Source organism: Macaca mulatta, chromosome 15, assembly GCF_049350105.2.
Source record: "Macaca mulatta isolate MMU2019108-1 chromosome 15, T2T-MMU8v2.0, whole genome shotgun sequence".
Taxonomy (NCBI): Eukaryota; Metazoa; Chordata; class Mammalia; order Primates; family Cercopithecidae; genus Macaca; species Macaca mulatta.
Window position 1 is genome coordinate 94,791,486 of NC_133420.1, and position 17,705 is coordinate 94,809,190.

General features: G+C 42.1%; 1 protein-coding gene across 7 annotated transcripts in view; it reads left to right on the forward strand.

The window, feature by feature from the left end:
- Positions 1–15,776, forward strand: part of SPATA6L (spermatogenesis associated 6 like) — a 59,113-nt gene extending 43,337 nt beyond the window's left edge. For 4 of the 7 annotated variants that reach the window (XM_028835183.2, XM_015117773.3, XM_077966123.1 and 1 more), the window contains 5 exons: positions 2,901–2,935; positions 3,686–3,873; positions 10,634–10,727; positions 11,806–11,912; positions 15,324–15,776. In XM_028835183.2, coding sequence (XP_028691016.1) covers positions 2,901–2,935; positions 3,686–3,873; positions 10,634–10,727; positions 11,806–11,895 — 407 coding nt within the window. In that variant the 3' untranslated portion in view covers positions 11,896–11,912; positions 15,324–15,776. The remainder of the gene's footprint in view (positions 1–2,900; positions 2,936–3,685; positions 3,874–10,633; positions 10,728–11,805; positions 11,913–15,323) is intronic. The other 3 variants (XM_077966122.1, XM_077966121.1, XM_077966124.1) reach the window with 1 other exon arrangement.
- The last annotated feature ends 1,929 nt before the right edge of the window (positions 15,777–17,705 follow it).

The following is a 17,705-nucleotide window of genomic DNA, read 5'->3' on the forward strand; positions in this document are numbered from 1 at the left end:
GCATGCCTGTAATCCCAGCTACTCGGGAGGCTGAGGCAGGAGAATTGCTTGAACATGGGAGGCAGAGGTTGTGGTGAGCCGAGATTGTGCCATTGCACTCCAGCCTAAACAACAAGAGTGAAACTCAGTCTCAAAAAAAAAAAAAAAAAAAAAAAAAAGAATAGACTAGTATTTCTATTCCATTAGCCATCATCATCATGATGATGTCATAACATCATTGTGGCTTTTGGAAAACTCCATTGTGCAGTGGTGAGAGAATGGGAATGAAAGAGGCAAATCATGTCTTAGTATTACTATGAAAACAGTTTGACCTTGCAGATTTCCTGAAAGGTCTTGGGGACCCTTGGGGGAGATCCCTGGACCACACATTAAGAGTCACTGGGTTAAGGAATTCCTTGTAGGCTTTTGACTGAAATCCATGAATCGTGTTGTTAGTGAAGGTCGTGTTGGTGAAGATCAGTCATTCCTGAAATTAATCAAAATTCTTAGGCTGGAAAGGAATGGTGGTGGTCCATTCTCTTGCCTGCTGGTAGCACTGAACTTTCCATCTATTGCCATCCCTGACAGTAGAGTTCTTTATCTTAGGCTTAAAGGTTTACACTTTTAAGGGTCTACTTTTAAGCCTCTTATGGTAACTTAAGCCAGTGTTCTTAGACTGTGGTAGCTCTTTGACAGCAGCTGGCCAAGGACAGAGTACCGGGTTTGAAGCAGAATGTGCTTCATCACATCTGACATTTAATTTAAGTTCTTTGAATTGAAAGTCACCCGGGTAGCTTATAAAGCAGCATTGTCTTCTCTACTGCAGTGAAATCACGCAACAGCAAATGTCCTTTCCTGGGGCGGACAAGTTGGGTTTAATGCAGGCTCTATTATGATGGGACTCACACATCACATTGGTCTCGGCCTTTGTCTTTTCTTAATCCTCACAGGTGGAGAACTAAGGTTCCAGAGAGGTTACAATGTGTGTAAAGGTCACACACCAGGTTTTTGGCATACCTACATTTAGAGAAGACATTCAGACCTCTGGCCTCAGATCCTTGGAATCCCTGTAGCTTTCAAGCCAGAACTTTGCTTATGTCAGTAAGGTGGGAAGCCAACTCTATCTGAAGCAGTTAGATGAAGGCAGGGTATTTTTAAACCTTTAGATTTCAGGCCCTTTTGCATTCTTAATATTATTGAGGAGCCCAGAGAGCTTTTCTTGATGTGGATAACATCAAGCTCATTCATCCAGGCCTAAGGTAGAACACAGCAGTGCTTCTCAAACTTGAATGTGCATTTGAATCACCTGGGGCTCTTGTTAAACTGCAGATTCTGATTCATTAGGGCTGGGGTGGAGCTTAGGTTTCTCCTTTTCTAACAGGCTTCCAGGTGATATGAATGCTACTGGTCCAGGGACTGCACTTTGAGAAGCAAGGGAATGAAGGCGAGCCCCCCTGTGAAAGGAAGGGCTCAAAACCAGTAGGTAGGAGTTTCTGAGGCCACAGGGTTATGAGGCCACAGGAGGAAGGAGGTTATGAGGCCACAGGTTATGAGGCCACACTGGAAGGAGGTTATGAGAAGGGGGTTATGAGAAGGAGGTTATGAGGCCACAGGGCAGGTTTGTGGCTATAGCTGAAAGGGCATTAGCATTGCTGACTCCCTGCCCAGCTGGGGGTGGGTGCAAAGAGAGCTCCTGGGACAAAGTGGTACCTACATATCTATATGCCTAAAGGATATGAAAATGGTCTGGCTTTAAAAATCTCTTTTTATATCTACCAGTGACATGGGGAGGGGGATCAGTAGTCCAGAAAAAGTCCTTTGTCATTGCCTGAGCCCCGGTCACACTGGGGGAAGCCATGGTGACCTTAGCATTGTCTTACAAATACTAATTTTAAAAACATTTTTTAATCAACCTGGAAAAATCCAACCTAGTCTTCACTTTCTCTGTGTCTTTATTACCTCATTTCCTAGTCATCCTTGCCATACTTCGGCATTAGGTCTACTTACCTATCATGATCATTTACAGTCATGATAGTGATTTCCATTTTTGCTATGTTCTGTATTTCTCCAAGCTTTTACGTATTTGTTGTCTCAATTTAACATTTGTGTCTACCTTGGACAAATATATTCAAGAGCTCCTGCATAAATAGGATTCCATGAAAACCAAAGAAAATGTCAGAGGAGACAGTTTACAAATTTTATGTTAGACACATAGTACTTTTTTTTAGGTTCTGGGCACCTACTCAAATACGAGTTTTTCAGGCTGCTTAAGGGTTATTGAACTTACTCATTCACTTTAGACTTGCTTTACCCTTCCCTCTTCCATACGTGCTGTCATTGAAGACAAATCGTCCAGAGGCTCACACCTGTAATCCCAGCACTTTGGGAGGCCAAGGTGGGTGGATCACCTGAGGTCAGGAGTTCGAGATCAGCCTGGCCAACATAGCAAAACCCCATCTCTACTAAAAATACAAAAATTTAGCTGGGCGTAGTGGTGGGCACCTGTAATCCCAGCTAGTCTGGAGGCTGAGGCAGGAGAATCGCTTGAACCCGGGAGGCGGAAGTTGCAGTGAGCTGAGATCGTGCCATTGCACTCCATCCTGGGCGACAGTGTGAGACTCCATCTCAAAAAAAAAAACAAAAACAAAAACCCAAAAAACAAACAAACAAAAAACCCAGAAAACCTCATTGTTAACCTCAAAAAGACAAAAACAAAACAAAAAAACCCCACGACCCAGAGAATTGAAGTGGCGTAAGGGAGACTTAAAAGTGGTAGTGTAACTTACAAGGGAGCATTTAAGTTTTTAAATAATTCATTCATTGTCTAAAATTTTTGTACCGCTGTAGAATAAATATAATGGCAGTTTTAAAGCTAAATGGTAATAATGAGTCATTGAAACACCTGTTCCTCTTTCTTCTAGCTTCTTCTCTTGACAGCCTTGCAGCTAATGTAAAGGTAATTTTAGAAATAGAATTTGTAAAATGATTTACTTCAAGCTATCTTATGTCAATTATTGTGCTTTTTCCAATCAGTGGTGGATATTTCTAGTTAGTCTGCTTAGGTGGAATTGCTGTAGTTTAGTGTTTGTTTGAAGATGTGCCCAGACTCCATGTTATACTTTGCTTTGGGGTTAGCTGGTTTGTGCCCCTCATATAAGTAGGATGAATCACCACGGAGGGTGTATGTAGACCCAATACCTACTTTATTGGTAGTGATTTTTATTGCTTTTTCTCCAAGCAAATAATTTTATACATAGAGGTGGTAAATCATTTGTTCTTGAAGTTTGATTGGTTTGTCAAAGTGAAGGCTCAAACTTCTGTGTAACAACATGAGAATAGATTTATGCAGAGAAAATGGAATATACTATGCTTCTTATGCCATAGCACTTAAATATTTTGTTAAAGTTATATTTTTCCCAGATCAATAATCCCTAGTCCTCAGAAATCAAAGTTTACAGCGTGAGTTTATTTTGGTTTGTTAATATATCCCAAACATACAGACTTTTGGTTATTTTTATCAGTCTTAACTCCTGAGCATTTTGTCACTAGTCTTCACTTCTCCAGATCCTCTTCTATTTGCGGGAGATCCCTGGCGCAAATGTTCTGTCATCTTAGCCCTAGTTGTCTTCCTTGTTCAACCCCACCCCCAGCTCTAAATTAAGCAAACAGAAGCAAAATTACAATTAAATAATGCGCATTCACTCAGGTTATCAGAGAGCCAGATGAACGGATTATTTTAAGGAGTGACTCATCATCACGTTTAGATTCAAGTCAGTTTGGAAAGTCCTCGTCCAGTAAACAAGGTGATGCCGATTTCCACCGGAAAGCTTCATTTGCCACCTCCCAGCATTCCAGCTCTCTCGGACCCTTGGATCAGCCCCTTCTCAGAGAAAGGTCAGTATCAAGCACCCATCTGTTTGCCTGAAGAGTGCATTGTGGCCTGGCAGGGGTAAAGCTGGGTCATTTCATCAGCTTCCTTTCTTAGGAATATTCAGCTGGTGACACCTTGATATGAAAAAATGATTATTTCTTTTAAAATCTACCCAAAAGCCAGAGGCATATCTCAGAATATTTGCTGTGAATGGAATAGACAACTAACTTTGACATAGGTACTATTTATCTACCCATTTTTATTTGTCATACATTTAAAAACTAAACCTTTTTATTTTACCAGTATAGAAATGTTCACTACAGAAAGTTTGAAAATGACAGAAAAAAAAGGGGAAAAAAATTACCCATAGTCCTACCACCCAAAGACAAATGTTAACATATGGGCGTATATTCTTTTTCTAGACATGGTTTCTTTGTTTACATTATTTTCAAAAATAACAAAATTATATTTGCATATGTCTGGAGAGCAGGCCAGAGAGTAAGAACAGAAACCTTTATTTGCCAAATGGCACACTCTAGTAGGGTAAGTAACCATTCGTTTGCTTGAGTCTGCCTGATTTTAGCCCTGAAAGTCCTGCATTCTGGGAAACCCTTGAGTCTTAGGCAAACCAGGACAGTTGGTTACTTGAAGTTCAGGGAAGTGGCACTGACAATAATATTTATAAGATTGTTATTTTGAATGAAGGATATGCCAATCTGCTTTTCTCTGCATTATTAGTGATGAGAATAAGAAGCAAACTGTGCATACCAGAATAACACAATTGCTCACAAGGGACTCAGAGTAAATATATCCCAGAACCACAGTGGCCCTGAAATTTTTACAGGAATTATATTAACTTCGAGGTAGACTAAGAAAATGGCTGTCTATTCTTAGCGTTTTTCAGAAATGACAAAATAACTGTATATTCAAATGTTAAATCATGGATTTAAGGAAGCCAGATCACATATTTTAATAAAATCCATTAATATATGGTGAGCTTTTGATTAGTTACTTTATTAGAGGAAAACAATACAACATAGATTAAAAAAAAACTGGCTCTGGGCTGGGTGCGATGGCTTATGCCTGTAATCCCAGCACTTTGGGAGGCCAAGGCGGGTGGATCACCTGAGGTCAGGAGTTTGAGACCAGCCTAACCAACATGGAGAAACCCTGTCTCTACTAAAAATACAAAATTAGCCAGACGTGGTGGCATATGCCTGTAATCCCAGCTACTCGGGAGGGTAAGGCAGGAGAATTGCTTGAACCCGGGAGGCGGAGGTTGTGGTGATCCGAGATCATGCCATTGCACTCCAGCCTGGGCAACAAGAACAAAATTCCGTTTAAAACAAACAAACAAAAAAACTGGCTCTGGCACACAGAGACAGGTGGTCAGAGACACACTTATACCTCTCTGTGCCTGGCCTCTGTCCCCTCCTGTCTTATGCTTTTGCCACCAGCCTGGAATTCAGCAGACTGGCAAAGCACAGGAGGTTATCCTGGATTTAAAGACTTGTAAAGGATTGATTTTAAATGAAGAGTGGAAAGAACTTTCAATTGGCAGTGGTCAGGAGACATGGGCTCTAGCGCTCATGTGTCTCTAAGTGCTGGGTGATTTCACACAGCTACTTGACCTAATTTTTTTAATTAATTAATTTCTTTTTTTGAGATCGGGTCTTGCTTTGTCACCCAGGTGGAGTGCAGTGGCACAATCACAGCTCACTGCAGCCTTGACTTCCCCAACCCAAGCAATCCTCCTGCCTCAGCCTCCTGAGTAGCTGGGACTACAGGTGCGCACCACCATGCCTGGCTGATTTTCGTACTTTTATTTTTGTAGAGATGGGATCTCACTGTGTTGCCCAGGCTCTTCTCAAACTCCTGGGCTCAAGCAATTGTCTTGGCCTCCCAAAGTGCTGGGTACTGGCATGAGCCACCGTGCTCAGCTTCAACCTTTTAAACCTCAGTTTCCTCATCTTTAAAATGGATGTGATGATCAAAGATCCATCTGCATACAGCCACAAAGTGCTTCTCAGCTGCCAGAACTGGGGAAAACCCGTGGTTTTTTTTTGTCCCTGTGCTTTCTATCTATAACACCTCCCAAACTCCTTAAAATCAGTACTGCAAGCTTTTCTGAGAGACTGTATTGAGCATGCTGTTATTGGGTAACTGTTGTGGACAATGGACACCATCATGACACATCTCTGCTTTCCACTGGCTCACATACTAGACAGGAAGGCAGGCATACACCATGTCACTGAATATGAGATAGACTGTGGTAGGCACTTAACACTTAACAGAAGTACAATCCAAATGCAGGGGAAAGACAGAGTGGGAGGAAATCAATTCCATCAGGAGAGAGATCTGAGAAGGCGTCTTTTCTCTTTAAATACATGTTAGATAGTTTATGCATTCATTCAGCCAGCCTTTCCTGAGCGTCTTTATGCAGCAGGCCAGCAATTCTCAACTCTGGCCAACAGAAGAATTGCCTCTTGTTTACTGAGTCAAAATCAACTAGGATTGGAATTGAGTGTGTGGGCGGGGAGTGCATGAAATCTGTGGTTAAGAGGAAAGTAGGATTGATACTCAATCTGCTAGGCCTGGAATGGGAACACTGACATTTAAGACATTTCTCCTGATCTCTGAAAACTTGCAACCTAGTAGAGGATATAAAAAATAATAATAATAATAAAAAAGAAGCATGCGAAGAGCTTTCTACAAAGCAGAACTTTGTGAATAGTGTGGAACAAAAGTTACTGGAGTATAAAGAAAAAGGGTGGAACTTTTGGAGTGTTTTAATGGAGGAGGTGATGCTTTCATGTGGTGGTGAGGGGAGAAGATTGGATTATGATGGGGTTCATGGAGGTGAGTGATGGGAGGTGGGAGGCAGGGGCACTGTCAGCTTCCAGCAGTTAAGAAGTTTGGAGAAAGTTGGTGCCAGTACTCAAAGGTTTGAGGGGGACCTTTGTTGCTTGACCTAAGGAGTTTGGGCTTTGCTTGGAAGGAGTGAGGAGCTCTGTGATATTAGTCACAGGAGTTGGCATAAGTGACTTTAGAAAGATGAGTCTTAGCTGCAGACCAGAGTTTTACTGGCCATCTCTGATGAGGCAGCAAATTCTTTGTGCCCAAAGTCTCTCTAAACTGGTAGCTTGGGACTTAGTTGGACTATGAGTTTGTAAATAAGGCCATGATTATCAGTGACAAAGAATAACACAGCCACAGAAAGGCCATCCAGTTTGCCCATAGCTGTCCTGGTTTTAGTACCAAAAGTTTGCATTCTGGGAAACCCCTGAGTCCCCCTGAGTCCCAGTTAAACCAAGACAGCTGGTCACCTTAACACTAGAGAAGTGGCTCTGAAGATAATATTTTAAAAACAGTTCTTTTGAACGAGGGATATGCCCTTCATGTCCTTGCAGAACACATTGCCCGTTGGCTTTAGAGTGATCACCAGGGCAGATTCCTGGGACCCTGGGGGTTGCTAGCACTGTGTCTCCACTCACTCAGTGTTCTTTTCACACCAGCGTTATCAGGACCACTCTTTCTCTGTGCCCAGTTCACAAGGGTGCATGAGAATACCTGTTGTGTTTCTGCTAACTTAATACTGAAGTCAGTAAGGATCAATGTCTTAGGGATGAGTTGGGAGACAAATTTTGGAGTGAGAGTCAGCCCAAGGTTTTGATGGACGAAGTAGAAAACACTTTATCAGAGTGAACAATGGGAGTACTAAAGGAGGGAGAAACACTGCCAAGCCTGTTCCCTGTATCCACCATCTGAATAGTGTCATGCCCCTTCAGCACACCCTCTCTCTGCACGTTACTAAAGGAGAAGGTAGATCCCATGGAGAGGGCTCTAGTAAAGGCATAGCATTGCTCCCATCTGTTGACTCATCATTCTCTGAGATCTTCAAATGTAAAAAAATAAATTGCATGTAACGATAATGGTAACAAATACAGGAGTCGCTTTGGTACTGGTTACTCTAGATCTATGAAAAAACATTTACAGTATCCAGCTGGTGGCTGTTTTTAAATGCTAGCTTCATTTATAGCTTCAACATATTTCTATTCCTTCCTCTTGAACATTCTTAGAGAAGGGCCAGGCGCGGTGGCTCATGCCTGTAATCCCCGCATTTTGGGAAGCGAGGTGGGTGGATCACTTGAGATCAGGAATTGAAGACCAGCCTGGCCAACGTGGCCAAACCCTGTCTCTACGAAAAGTACAAAAATTCGTTGGGCGTGGTGGCATATGCCTGTAGTCTCAGCTACTTGGGAGGCTGAGGCAGGAGAATTGCTTGAATCTGGGAGGCAGAGGTTGCAATGAGCCAAGGTAACGCCACTGTAGTCCAGCCTGGGTGACAGAATGAGACTCTGGGTCAAAAAAAAGAAAAAAAAATTCTTACAGAAGCATAGAAATAATGTTTGTAGTGACATGGGCAGTGCTTTAGGTGGTGCTTCCATTTGCTATGAGTTGTTTTCTTGGGTCGGCAATGGATTTGTGTAGATCCATTCATACTCTTGGTCTTGTCTCCCTGGAAAAACCAGCGGGACATGCTTGTCACAGAGAGAGCTGGAATGGAGGCCCGGATGTGGGCCGGAACCAGCCAAGCAGAGGGGCAACTGCACAGGGTGGTCATTCATATGGTAGCCATAGTAACAACTGGATTTCCAGATGTTCCTGTCATTTCCAGTGTGTACCGCACATTAATTAAAGAGAACCATTTTCTTTTCTTTTTTTTGAGATAGAGTCTTGCTATGTTGCCTAGGCTGGAGTACAGTGGTGCCATCTCGGCTCACTGCAACCTCCACCTCCTGGATTTAAGCAATTCTCATGCCTCAGCCTCCCAGTATCTGGGACTACATATGTACCACCACCACACCTGGCTAATTTTTTATATTTTTAGTAGAGATGGAGTTTCACCATGTTAGCCAGGCTGGTCTGGAGCTCTTGGCCTCAAGTGATCCACTCATCTCAGCCTTCCAAAGTGCTGGGATTATAGGTGTGAGCCACTGCGCCTGGCCCCAAGTGGCTATAATTCTTTGGGTATTTTTAGAAAACCGTATCTGTGCCTTTCATTATCAAATTGCTATGTACACTTTTAGATTAGTTATATACCTCAGACTTTAGGATTTGGTAACCATCCGCCTCCTGAATATGAATGGATGTATGAATGAATGAATGAATGAATGAATGAATGAGAGAATGAATTCAATCACTCAATAAATATTTATTAACTACTTACTGTGCTATTCAGTTCCTACTCTGCCCTGGGATGAGCTATTAAGCAAAGAGTCTCAGTCTCAATTTCACTCTAGGAGTAAAGACCGCCATTAACCAAATAATGACAAAATGTCCACTGGTGCAAATGGTATTAATGAGGTATAGATAAATGAAACTGCAAGTGCGTATAACAGAGAAGCTGACCTCCTCTGCAGGAGAGGGCTCAGAAAGGACTTTGCTGAGAACTGAACAATTGAACTGAGCTCTGAAGGGTGGGTAGGAGTTAATAACAGTAGTGAGCAGGGTTGGGAGGTAGAAGAGGGAACAGTGTTGCCAAATGCCTATGGAAGGTAGAAAATGCTCTATGTTTGGGGAACTGAAAGAGACTATCAAACCTATGGTTCAGTTTGGAGTCTGGGTGGCCTAAAGTAAATGAGATATGAGATAAAGTCCTGGTGGTAGGAAACAACCAGGATTGGAGGCTGGGTGTAGTGGCTCACACCTGTAATCCCAGCACTTTGGGAGGCTGAGGCAGGAGGATCACTTGAGTACAGGAGTTTGAGACCAGCCTGGACAGCACAGGGAGACCCTGTCTCTACAAAATACTTAAAAGTTAGCTCCGCATGGTGGTGCATACCTGTAGTACCAGCATTGGAAGATTGAGGTGGGAGGATCCCTTGAACCCAGGAGTTCGAGACCAGCCTGGGTAACAAGACCCTATCTCTTAAAGAAAAAAAAATAGCCAGGCATGGCAACATGTACCTAGTTGATCCTCTGGGAGGCTGAAGTTGGAGGATTGCTTGAGTCCAAGAATTCAAGGCTGCAGTGAGCTATGATCATGCCACTGTACATTAGCCTGGGTGATAATCTCTCCCTAAAACAACCACTGGGATTAAATTTTATATTAAAATTTTTTGGATTTAAATTTCATATTAAAAGTTTTTATATTAAAATTTTAAATGTAAAAGTAGGGTTTGTTCATGAGAGAAATATCTGAAAAACACAGGAAAGTACAAAGAAGAAAAGAATCACTCATAGCCACACATAGAAACACGAAAAATTCTTTTTTTTTTTTTTTTTTTTGAGACGGAGTCTCGCTCTGTCCCCCAGGCTGGAGTGCAGTGGCACGATCTTGGCTCACTGCAAGCTCCACCTCCCGGGTTCATGCCATTGTCGTGCCTCAGCCTCCTGAGGAGCTGGGACTACAGGTGCCCGCCACCACACCCAGCTAATTTTTTGTATTTTTAGTAGAGACAGGGTTTCACCATGTTAGCCGGGATGGTCTCCTGGCCTTGTGATCCGCCCGCCTCGGCCTCCCAAAGTGCTGGGATTACAGGCGTGAGCCACTGCGCCTGGCCAAAAATTCTTAACATCTGAGCAGTTTTTATTCCCCAGTGCTTTTCCTATGGGTAGGTTTAAGAAAGACATTGAAATCACACTATGTTTACCATTTTGCATGCTGCTATTTTTTATTATGATTAAGTTTTAAATATCAATCCATATTGTCATGTGCTTTATTTAAGTGTCGTTTTTAGTAGCTGCTTAATATTCCACCCTGTTCCATCTGTTGAGCAGGTTCCATCCTGGTTCTCAGTCCACTTGGAAGAATATCCATGAGAGGGTATGCAGTCTTCTGACATCCCACAGAGCACAGCAGCACCAAAATAAGGTTAGACTTTCTTATAAAACTAAATCTTTGCTCACTAAATAATATGGGAACAGGGACCTATAGTCTAGTCAGGGAGACAGACATTAATCAAATAACCACAGAAATAAGTGAAAAATTGTGAGGCTTACCAAGGAGATTACCTGTTGTCCTGAGAGTGAATGGTGGCGGGTATTTGACATGGCTGAGAGTCAGGGCTGGCTTCCTGAGGATGAGACAGTGGGACTTGGATGCAACGGAGGAGTAGCAGCTAATTTGGTGCATGGCACTCATCAAGTGGAGGTCCTTTCAAAGGACTAAGAGAAAGCAGGCTAACTGGCCCACAGAGCATTCCTTTCCCCTGCACACATGAATCCCAATCCAGTGAAGAATACAGTTGTGTTTGAACTATGTAAGGCCACAACATGGAAGAAAGTTGTTCTAAAATTTAATAAGGTGGTTTTTGGCTGTATGACTTTTACAGGGGTATGGGGAGTGCTTCTGATCCATTGGTAGGTATTCCCAGTACTTTGTCACTGCTTCAGACACACAGCTAAATGGCCGTTTACCAGCTCCAAAGAATTCAAATAAAGGATAACAGTGCCCCCAGTGGCTGACTTTAATGATGCCATGTATTTGAATTAGTCATCTTGACTTATTAAATACTGGCATATGCTAGATTTGCAGGATGATGCTTAAAAATAAATGTTGTTTGCCCTAACCATGAGGGTACTGAACTACTTTACTTCTTTTCTGCAAAGTCATAGGCTTTGCTTTAATTCCTAACCTTTTCGGGCAAGGACTCTCTTTAAAATGTAAACAAAGGCCTGGTTTGGGGCTTAAATCTATAATCCTAGTACTTTGGGAGGCTGAGGAGAGAGAATCTCTTGAGGCCAGGAGGTTCAAGACCAGCCTGGCAACATAATGAGACCTCGTCTCTACAAAAAAAAGAAAGATTCTACATACACACGTATATAGTGAACCCCATATAACAGCATAAATTGGATGCACAGACCTCCTACATGCAAAACTATACCTCTGGGTATCATCCATCTCTATTATGTTATGGGTAACATAATTGCTGGATTTGTTTTTATTGTAGGAAGAGTCTACCTCTGAAGTAAATTATATCATTGAAAGACCAAGCTGCCCTCTGAAGAAATACCCACTGCATGAACAGAGATATTTTTAAGCTGCTGTCTTATATAAGTAAGCAGCTTAAATACTTCTCCTTATCTTGGTTTGCTAAAAGAATTTCAGTTTTCTCCTATCAATATGAAGTAACTAGAAAGTATGGAGGACGGGAGACTTGGAGGAGACTTGAGAACCATGTTCTTCCCTTGCTCTGTATAATGGAGCTCTGATAACGGCAATGCATGTGTCTTCCAGTTCTCTTGCCTTTTGTAATCATCTCTCCTGCCCCCAACATCACCCTTTGTCTAAGGACCTTCCAGCCTTCTTTCAGCTCCTTCAACACGAGCTCTTTCCTGCCATGGGGTCTTTGCACATGTTGTTTTCTCCATCTGGAATTTGTCTTCCTGACTCTGCCTGGATAACTTCTATTTGTCCTTCCAGGCTCGTGATTTTCTGCGACACGACACTCCGTCTCTCTGTGATGCATACCGTTTAGCACACTGCATTTTTCCTTCATAAATTATAACACAATTTATTATTATATTTTTATCTGGGCTGATTGTTTAAAATCTGTCTGTTCTACTGGAATGAAACCTTTATGAGATCAGAGAATCTGTCTCTGTTGCTCACTGCTTTATAATCAGTATTTAGTGCCATACAATGGAATCACATTTAACTTTTCAAACACATGTAGTAGGTGTGTGCACTGAACAAGAACCTGCCTTCCCATCTCCACCCTGCTGCTGTCCCTGTATCACCTGACCCTCCACAATGGTTGCTGCTCAGTAAAGAGAGTTTTGTTTTGTTTTGAGATGGAGTCTTGCCCTGTTGCCCAGGCTAGAGTACAATGGCATGATCTTGGTTCACTGCAACCTCCACCTCCCGGGTTCAAGTGATTCTCCTGCCTCAGCCTCCTGAGTAGCTGGGATTATAGGCGCACATGACCACGCCCAGCTAATTTTTGTATTTTTAGTAGAGACAGGGGTTCACCATGTTGGTCAGGCTGATCTCGAACTCCTGACCTGGTGATCTGCCCGCCTTGGCCTCCCAAAGTCCTGGGATTACAGGCGTGAGCCATTGCGCCTGGCTGCAGTAAAGGGTTTTTATAAATGCATGTTGAATATGCATTTATTATGAATGCATGTAACAAGGAAACTCTGGAATTCAGATCTGTGGCAAATAGCCACATTGTGGGACATCATAGTTTCTCATATATTCTTTTCTTTTCTTTTCCATTCAAGCTCAGAATAATAATCGCTATTCCTTATGGCATGCGGCCTGAGTGCTGAGACTAGTACACATACTTCACATGTATTAAACAAGTTCATATCTAATTCTCAGGACAACCTGATGAGATAGGTACTATCATTAGTTCCATCTTACAGCTAGGGAAACTGAGGCATAGGTTAGGTCCGTTGCTCAAGGTGACATGGCTAGTGAATGGTGGAGCTTTATTCTCTTAACTGCTACATTCTATTGCATTTTCAAAGCTGAGTGTAATCATACATGGAAATCCATGCAGAGAAAGAGCAGGTGTGTGAAGGAGGGCCCTTTGGAACCCAAGCAGAGTTTGTGGGCATTGCCTTCAGAAGGCTCCCACTAGGATCCTATAGCTTTGTAATGTATAGTCCTCATGTCAGCAGGATCAGAATAATTATGCATCTTTCTAAACAATAAAGGAGTGTGGGATAACCTGCTAAGTTTTCACTGTAGTCAGGCTCCTGAAAGTCTGGTTTGAGGGTCACGCGTGCTTTACAGAACAAGTTGGTTTGCCCTAGGGGTGGCCAGGGCTCCCTACCTTCAGCACAGAGGAATGGGGAGGACAGCTCAGTAATTGCCCATTCTGCAGGCTTCTACCTTAGAACGTTCTGCTTGCTAGATTAAAGGACGGATTCTGGGCCATTTACTCTCTGGTTACCAAAGTAATTGCTGTCTAGGCCATTATTTAGGTGGTTATACAGAACATAGCCCACATGATCATCAAATGCCAAATTACGCTGAATTTCAACATGGGTAATATCAGGTTACACAGAGCCTTGAACCAGCTGATATGTGGACACTGATGTCGGGGGATAGAGAGAAAGTAAGAAAAGAAAAAAACACGTCAATTCTGTCTTGGAAAATAGGTTTCATACATAACAGGAATTCCCACCCAGTGGTTTGACATAAGTTTAGAAGACCTTCTCTGGAAGTCTCCATACCATCCTCCCTGACACCACTTCTTGAGTCATGGATTCCTGGAGAGGCTGGGATCCTGGAGGGTCATTTTAGTGAAGGTTTAGTGATTGTAAAAAACCCAAGTGACTCTGGCTAGTCTTAAGCAAACAGGGCGTTTATCTGAAAGATGCTGAGCATCCATCTCAGTGAGTCCAGGAAAGATCCAAACAGGCAAGATCAAATAACTGAACAGGACAGCCAGAGCCACTCCTGTGGGTTGGGAGGACAGACCCCAGGCAGGAGGCATCCGCCACACACAACCCAGTGGCTCCCATGGTGTGTCCCAGTTCTGGCTTTTCTTGAGGACTTTCTTCTAATGGCAGCACCAATACCTGTCTCTCCCTTTCTCCATATCTGTTTCACTGCCAGGTCCTGGCTCCCCAGTGATCTCGAGATCCCAGGGAGATGAAAAAGTAGATTCTTACCACAAAAAGGTCAGGGATTCTTTAGCCAAAAACAATGAGTCAAATTATCTGACCAGGTAGAGGGAGGGAATGAGTGAAAGAAATGGGTTGAAGGGGTTGGAATACATCTACTTCTGGATCTTTTGGGACTTGGTGGTTTTGGTATAAACAGAGTATCCCTTGTATATTTAAAATTGGTGAATTTTACCACACAAAAAACAAACATCCAAAAAACCAAACAAAACCTCCCACAAAGAAACCCATCAGATTATCCCTAGTTCTCTTGGAAGGCATGATTGCCATGACATCATGGCCCCCAGTGTGCAATGCCAAATTACAGAGTGAGACTGCATCACAAAGAAAGCAAAGAAAGGAAGGAAAGGAAAGGAAAGGAGGAAGGAAGGAAAGAAAGAGGAAGAAAAGAAAAAGAAAAAAAAGAGAGAAAGAAAAAGAAAGAAAAGAACAGAGAAGGAAAGGAGGGAGGGAAGGAAGGAAGGAAATTTGTTCAGTAGAATATAGTTGATTGGAACATGTTTAACAGGTCAACTGAATAACACCTATTTTGGCACATTTACTATGTAGCAAGGACTGTGCTAACTCTTCACAATAATAGTAAGAGGTGGATACTCTGTCATCATCCTGATATTTTACAAAGACGTCAAGTAAATTGCCCAAGGTCGCACAGATGCTCACTATGCTCACTGGGTTATTCTGTTGTGGGAATCCGGGGAGACTAAGTGATCCCAAGGCATAGCTACATGCCAAGATTGGGGTAGTATGAAATTATCTTTTTCTCCTTACTTGTATTGGTTGTTTGCCTTTTTCTCAATACCATATGTAGAATATATTGCTTCAAATTTTGCAGGGGAAATTAATGAAAGCTGAAGGAGGATCATGAAGAGCTCACTCACTACGACAATTGAAGCATCCTTAAAGAAATGAATAATTTTTGTTGTCTATGTTGAATCACTGATGTCTAATCCCCTTTAAACCAAATGCTGTACTCAGTCTTTTGTGCCCAGGTAAGAGTTGTTGATTAAAGTGTTTGCTGTTTGGGGGCTCACATTTTCTTGTCAAGCTGGAAAATTTGTGTTTTTGCATGTTTATTTTAAACATGAAAGAGGAAGCACTGTAGTTGGGTGGCAGGTGCTTATCCATTTGGAAAGCACTTCTTAGAATTCTAACAGGCCGGGTGCGGTGGCTCAAGCCTGTAATCCCAGCACTTTGGGAGGCTGAGGTGGGTGGATCATCTGAGGTCGGGAGTTCAAGACCAGCCTGACCAACATGGAGAAACCCCGTCTCTACTAAAAATACAAAATTAGCCAGGCATGGTGGCGCATGCCTGCAATCCCAGCTACTCGGGAGGCTGAGGCAGGAGAATCGCTTGAACCCGGGAGGCGGAGGTTACGGTGAGCCGAGATCGTGCCATTGCACTCCAGCCTGGGCAAAAAGAGCGAAACTCCGTCTCAAAAAAAAAAAAAAAAAAAAGAATTCTAACAAAAATGTCGAGATGCCTTTTAAGGTATTCTTCATTTTTGACAGTGGATGTGTTCTTGAAAACTTCTTTCTTTCTCTCTTCTTCCTTCTGATCCCTTTCTCTCTGTCTCTCATTAATTATATATGAGCTAGAGGAAGTTGGTATTCACAGGAATAACCTGATAAATCCTCCAGAAAAGACTGTCAACCTGACTTTCTCTTTTTGGTATATCCTTTTTTTGTTGTTGTTTATTTCTTAGTGTTAGGCTTGATTTACATGAAGCCCACTAAAAACCTTGGAAAACAGAGCATTACATCTGGATAATTCAGATCTTGTTTTAAATGTTGAATTTCTGTGATAAATTTGTAAGAGGAGGCTAGCTCCTTTGGAGTGTAGTTTAAACTGCTCCTTCTGTTTCCTACTCCTTTGTTCCAGCAATTCTTTGTAAATTTAGATGAGGAACAAAACCTTCCTCAAATATTTCTCCAAAAGAGCTACACATTAAGTAAATAGGTTCTACAGATAGGACTGCCAATGCCAGGTTTTAAAGTTAGTTAGGAAGGTGCATTTATGAAATGCTTACACAGTGTGAGGGAGCAGGAAGAGGAAGGGGATGGGATAAAGGGAGACTAGAGGCACATTTGTCTTCATTGATACAGACCCAGAGAAGAGGGGCCTGAAAATGGAAACTTATGTCCCTCCTTCATAGTATAACCATAGCATTTTCCTCTACCAGCCCTACTATAGTGTGAATGTTTGTGTTCCCTCCAAATTTGTATGTTGAACTCCTAACCTCTAAGGAAATGGGGCCTTTTGGGAAGTGATGAGGTTGTGAGGGTGGACCCCTCCTAAATGAGATTAGTGCCCTATAAATAGGCTCAAGGGAGCTCGTTTGCCCATTTCCACTGGCGAGGAGACAGCGAGAAGGCGCCATCTCTGAACCAGGAAGAGGGCCCTCACCAGATTCTGAATCTGCCAACATTTTGATCTCGGACTTCCCAGCTTCTAGAACTGTGAGAGATAAATTCCTGTTGTGTGTAAACTACCCAGTTCATGACATTTTGTTATAGCAGCCTGAATAGAGTAAGACACTACCCTAAAACTTGTTCAGTTTTTAGAAGATTCAGTGAGAGACAAGTTTTCTTTTCTCATTGTGATCATAGGGATTGGTTCATTAGGTAAATTAAGGAAATGAAATTAAAAATTAGAAAAGGAACTCCAAAAACAAAAACAACAAAACAAAATTCATTTATCCTCTTCTCAGAATTTCAGCCAAATAAAGGTATATCCAAGTTGAACCTCCCAATCTAAAAATCTGAAATCTGAAATGCTCCAAAATCCAAAACTTTTTGAGCACCAATATAACACCATAAGTGAAAAATTCCACATCTGACCGCATGTGGCAGGTTGCAGTCAAATGCATTTGAAACTTCATTTCATGCTCAAAATTATTTAAAATCATGTATAAAATTACCTTCAGGCTATGTGTATAAAGTGTATATAAAACATAAATGAATTTCATGTTTAGACTTGGGTCCTATCCCCTATCCCGAAGATACTTCATTGTGTTTATGTAAATATTCCAAAATACAAAATCAAAAACCAAAACCCAAGTTTAAAACACTTCTGGTCAGTCCCAAGCATTAAAGATGAGGGAGACTCAACCTGTATCACAACCAGTATTCCACCTTGGCAAGGCCAACAGCAAGCTTAAATTACATATGCTAATATATTCTCAGTCTCTCTGAAACTATAGTTGTCCATTTGTTA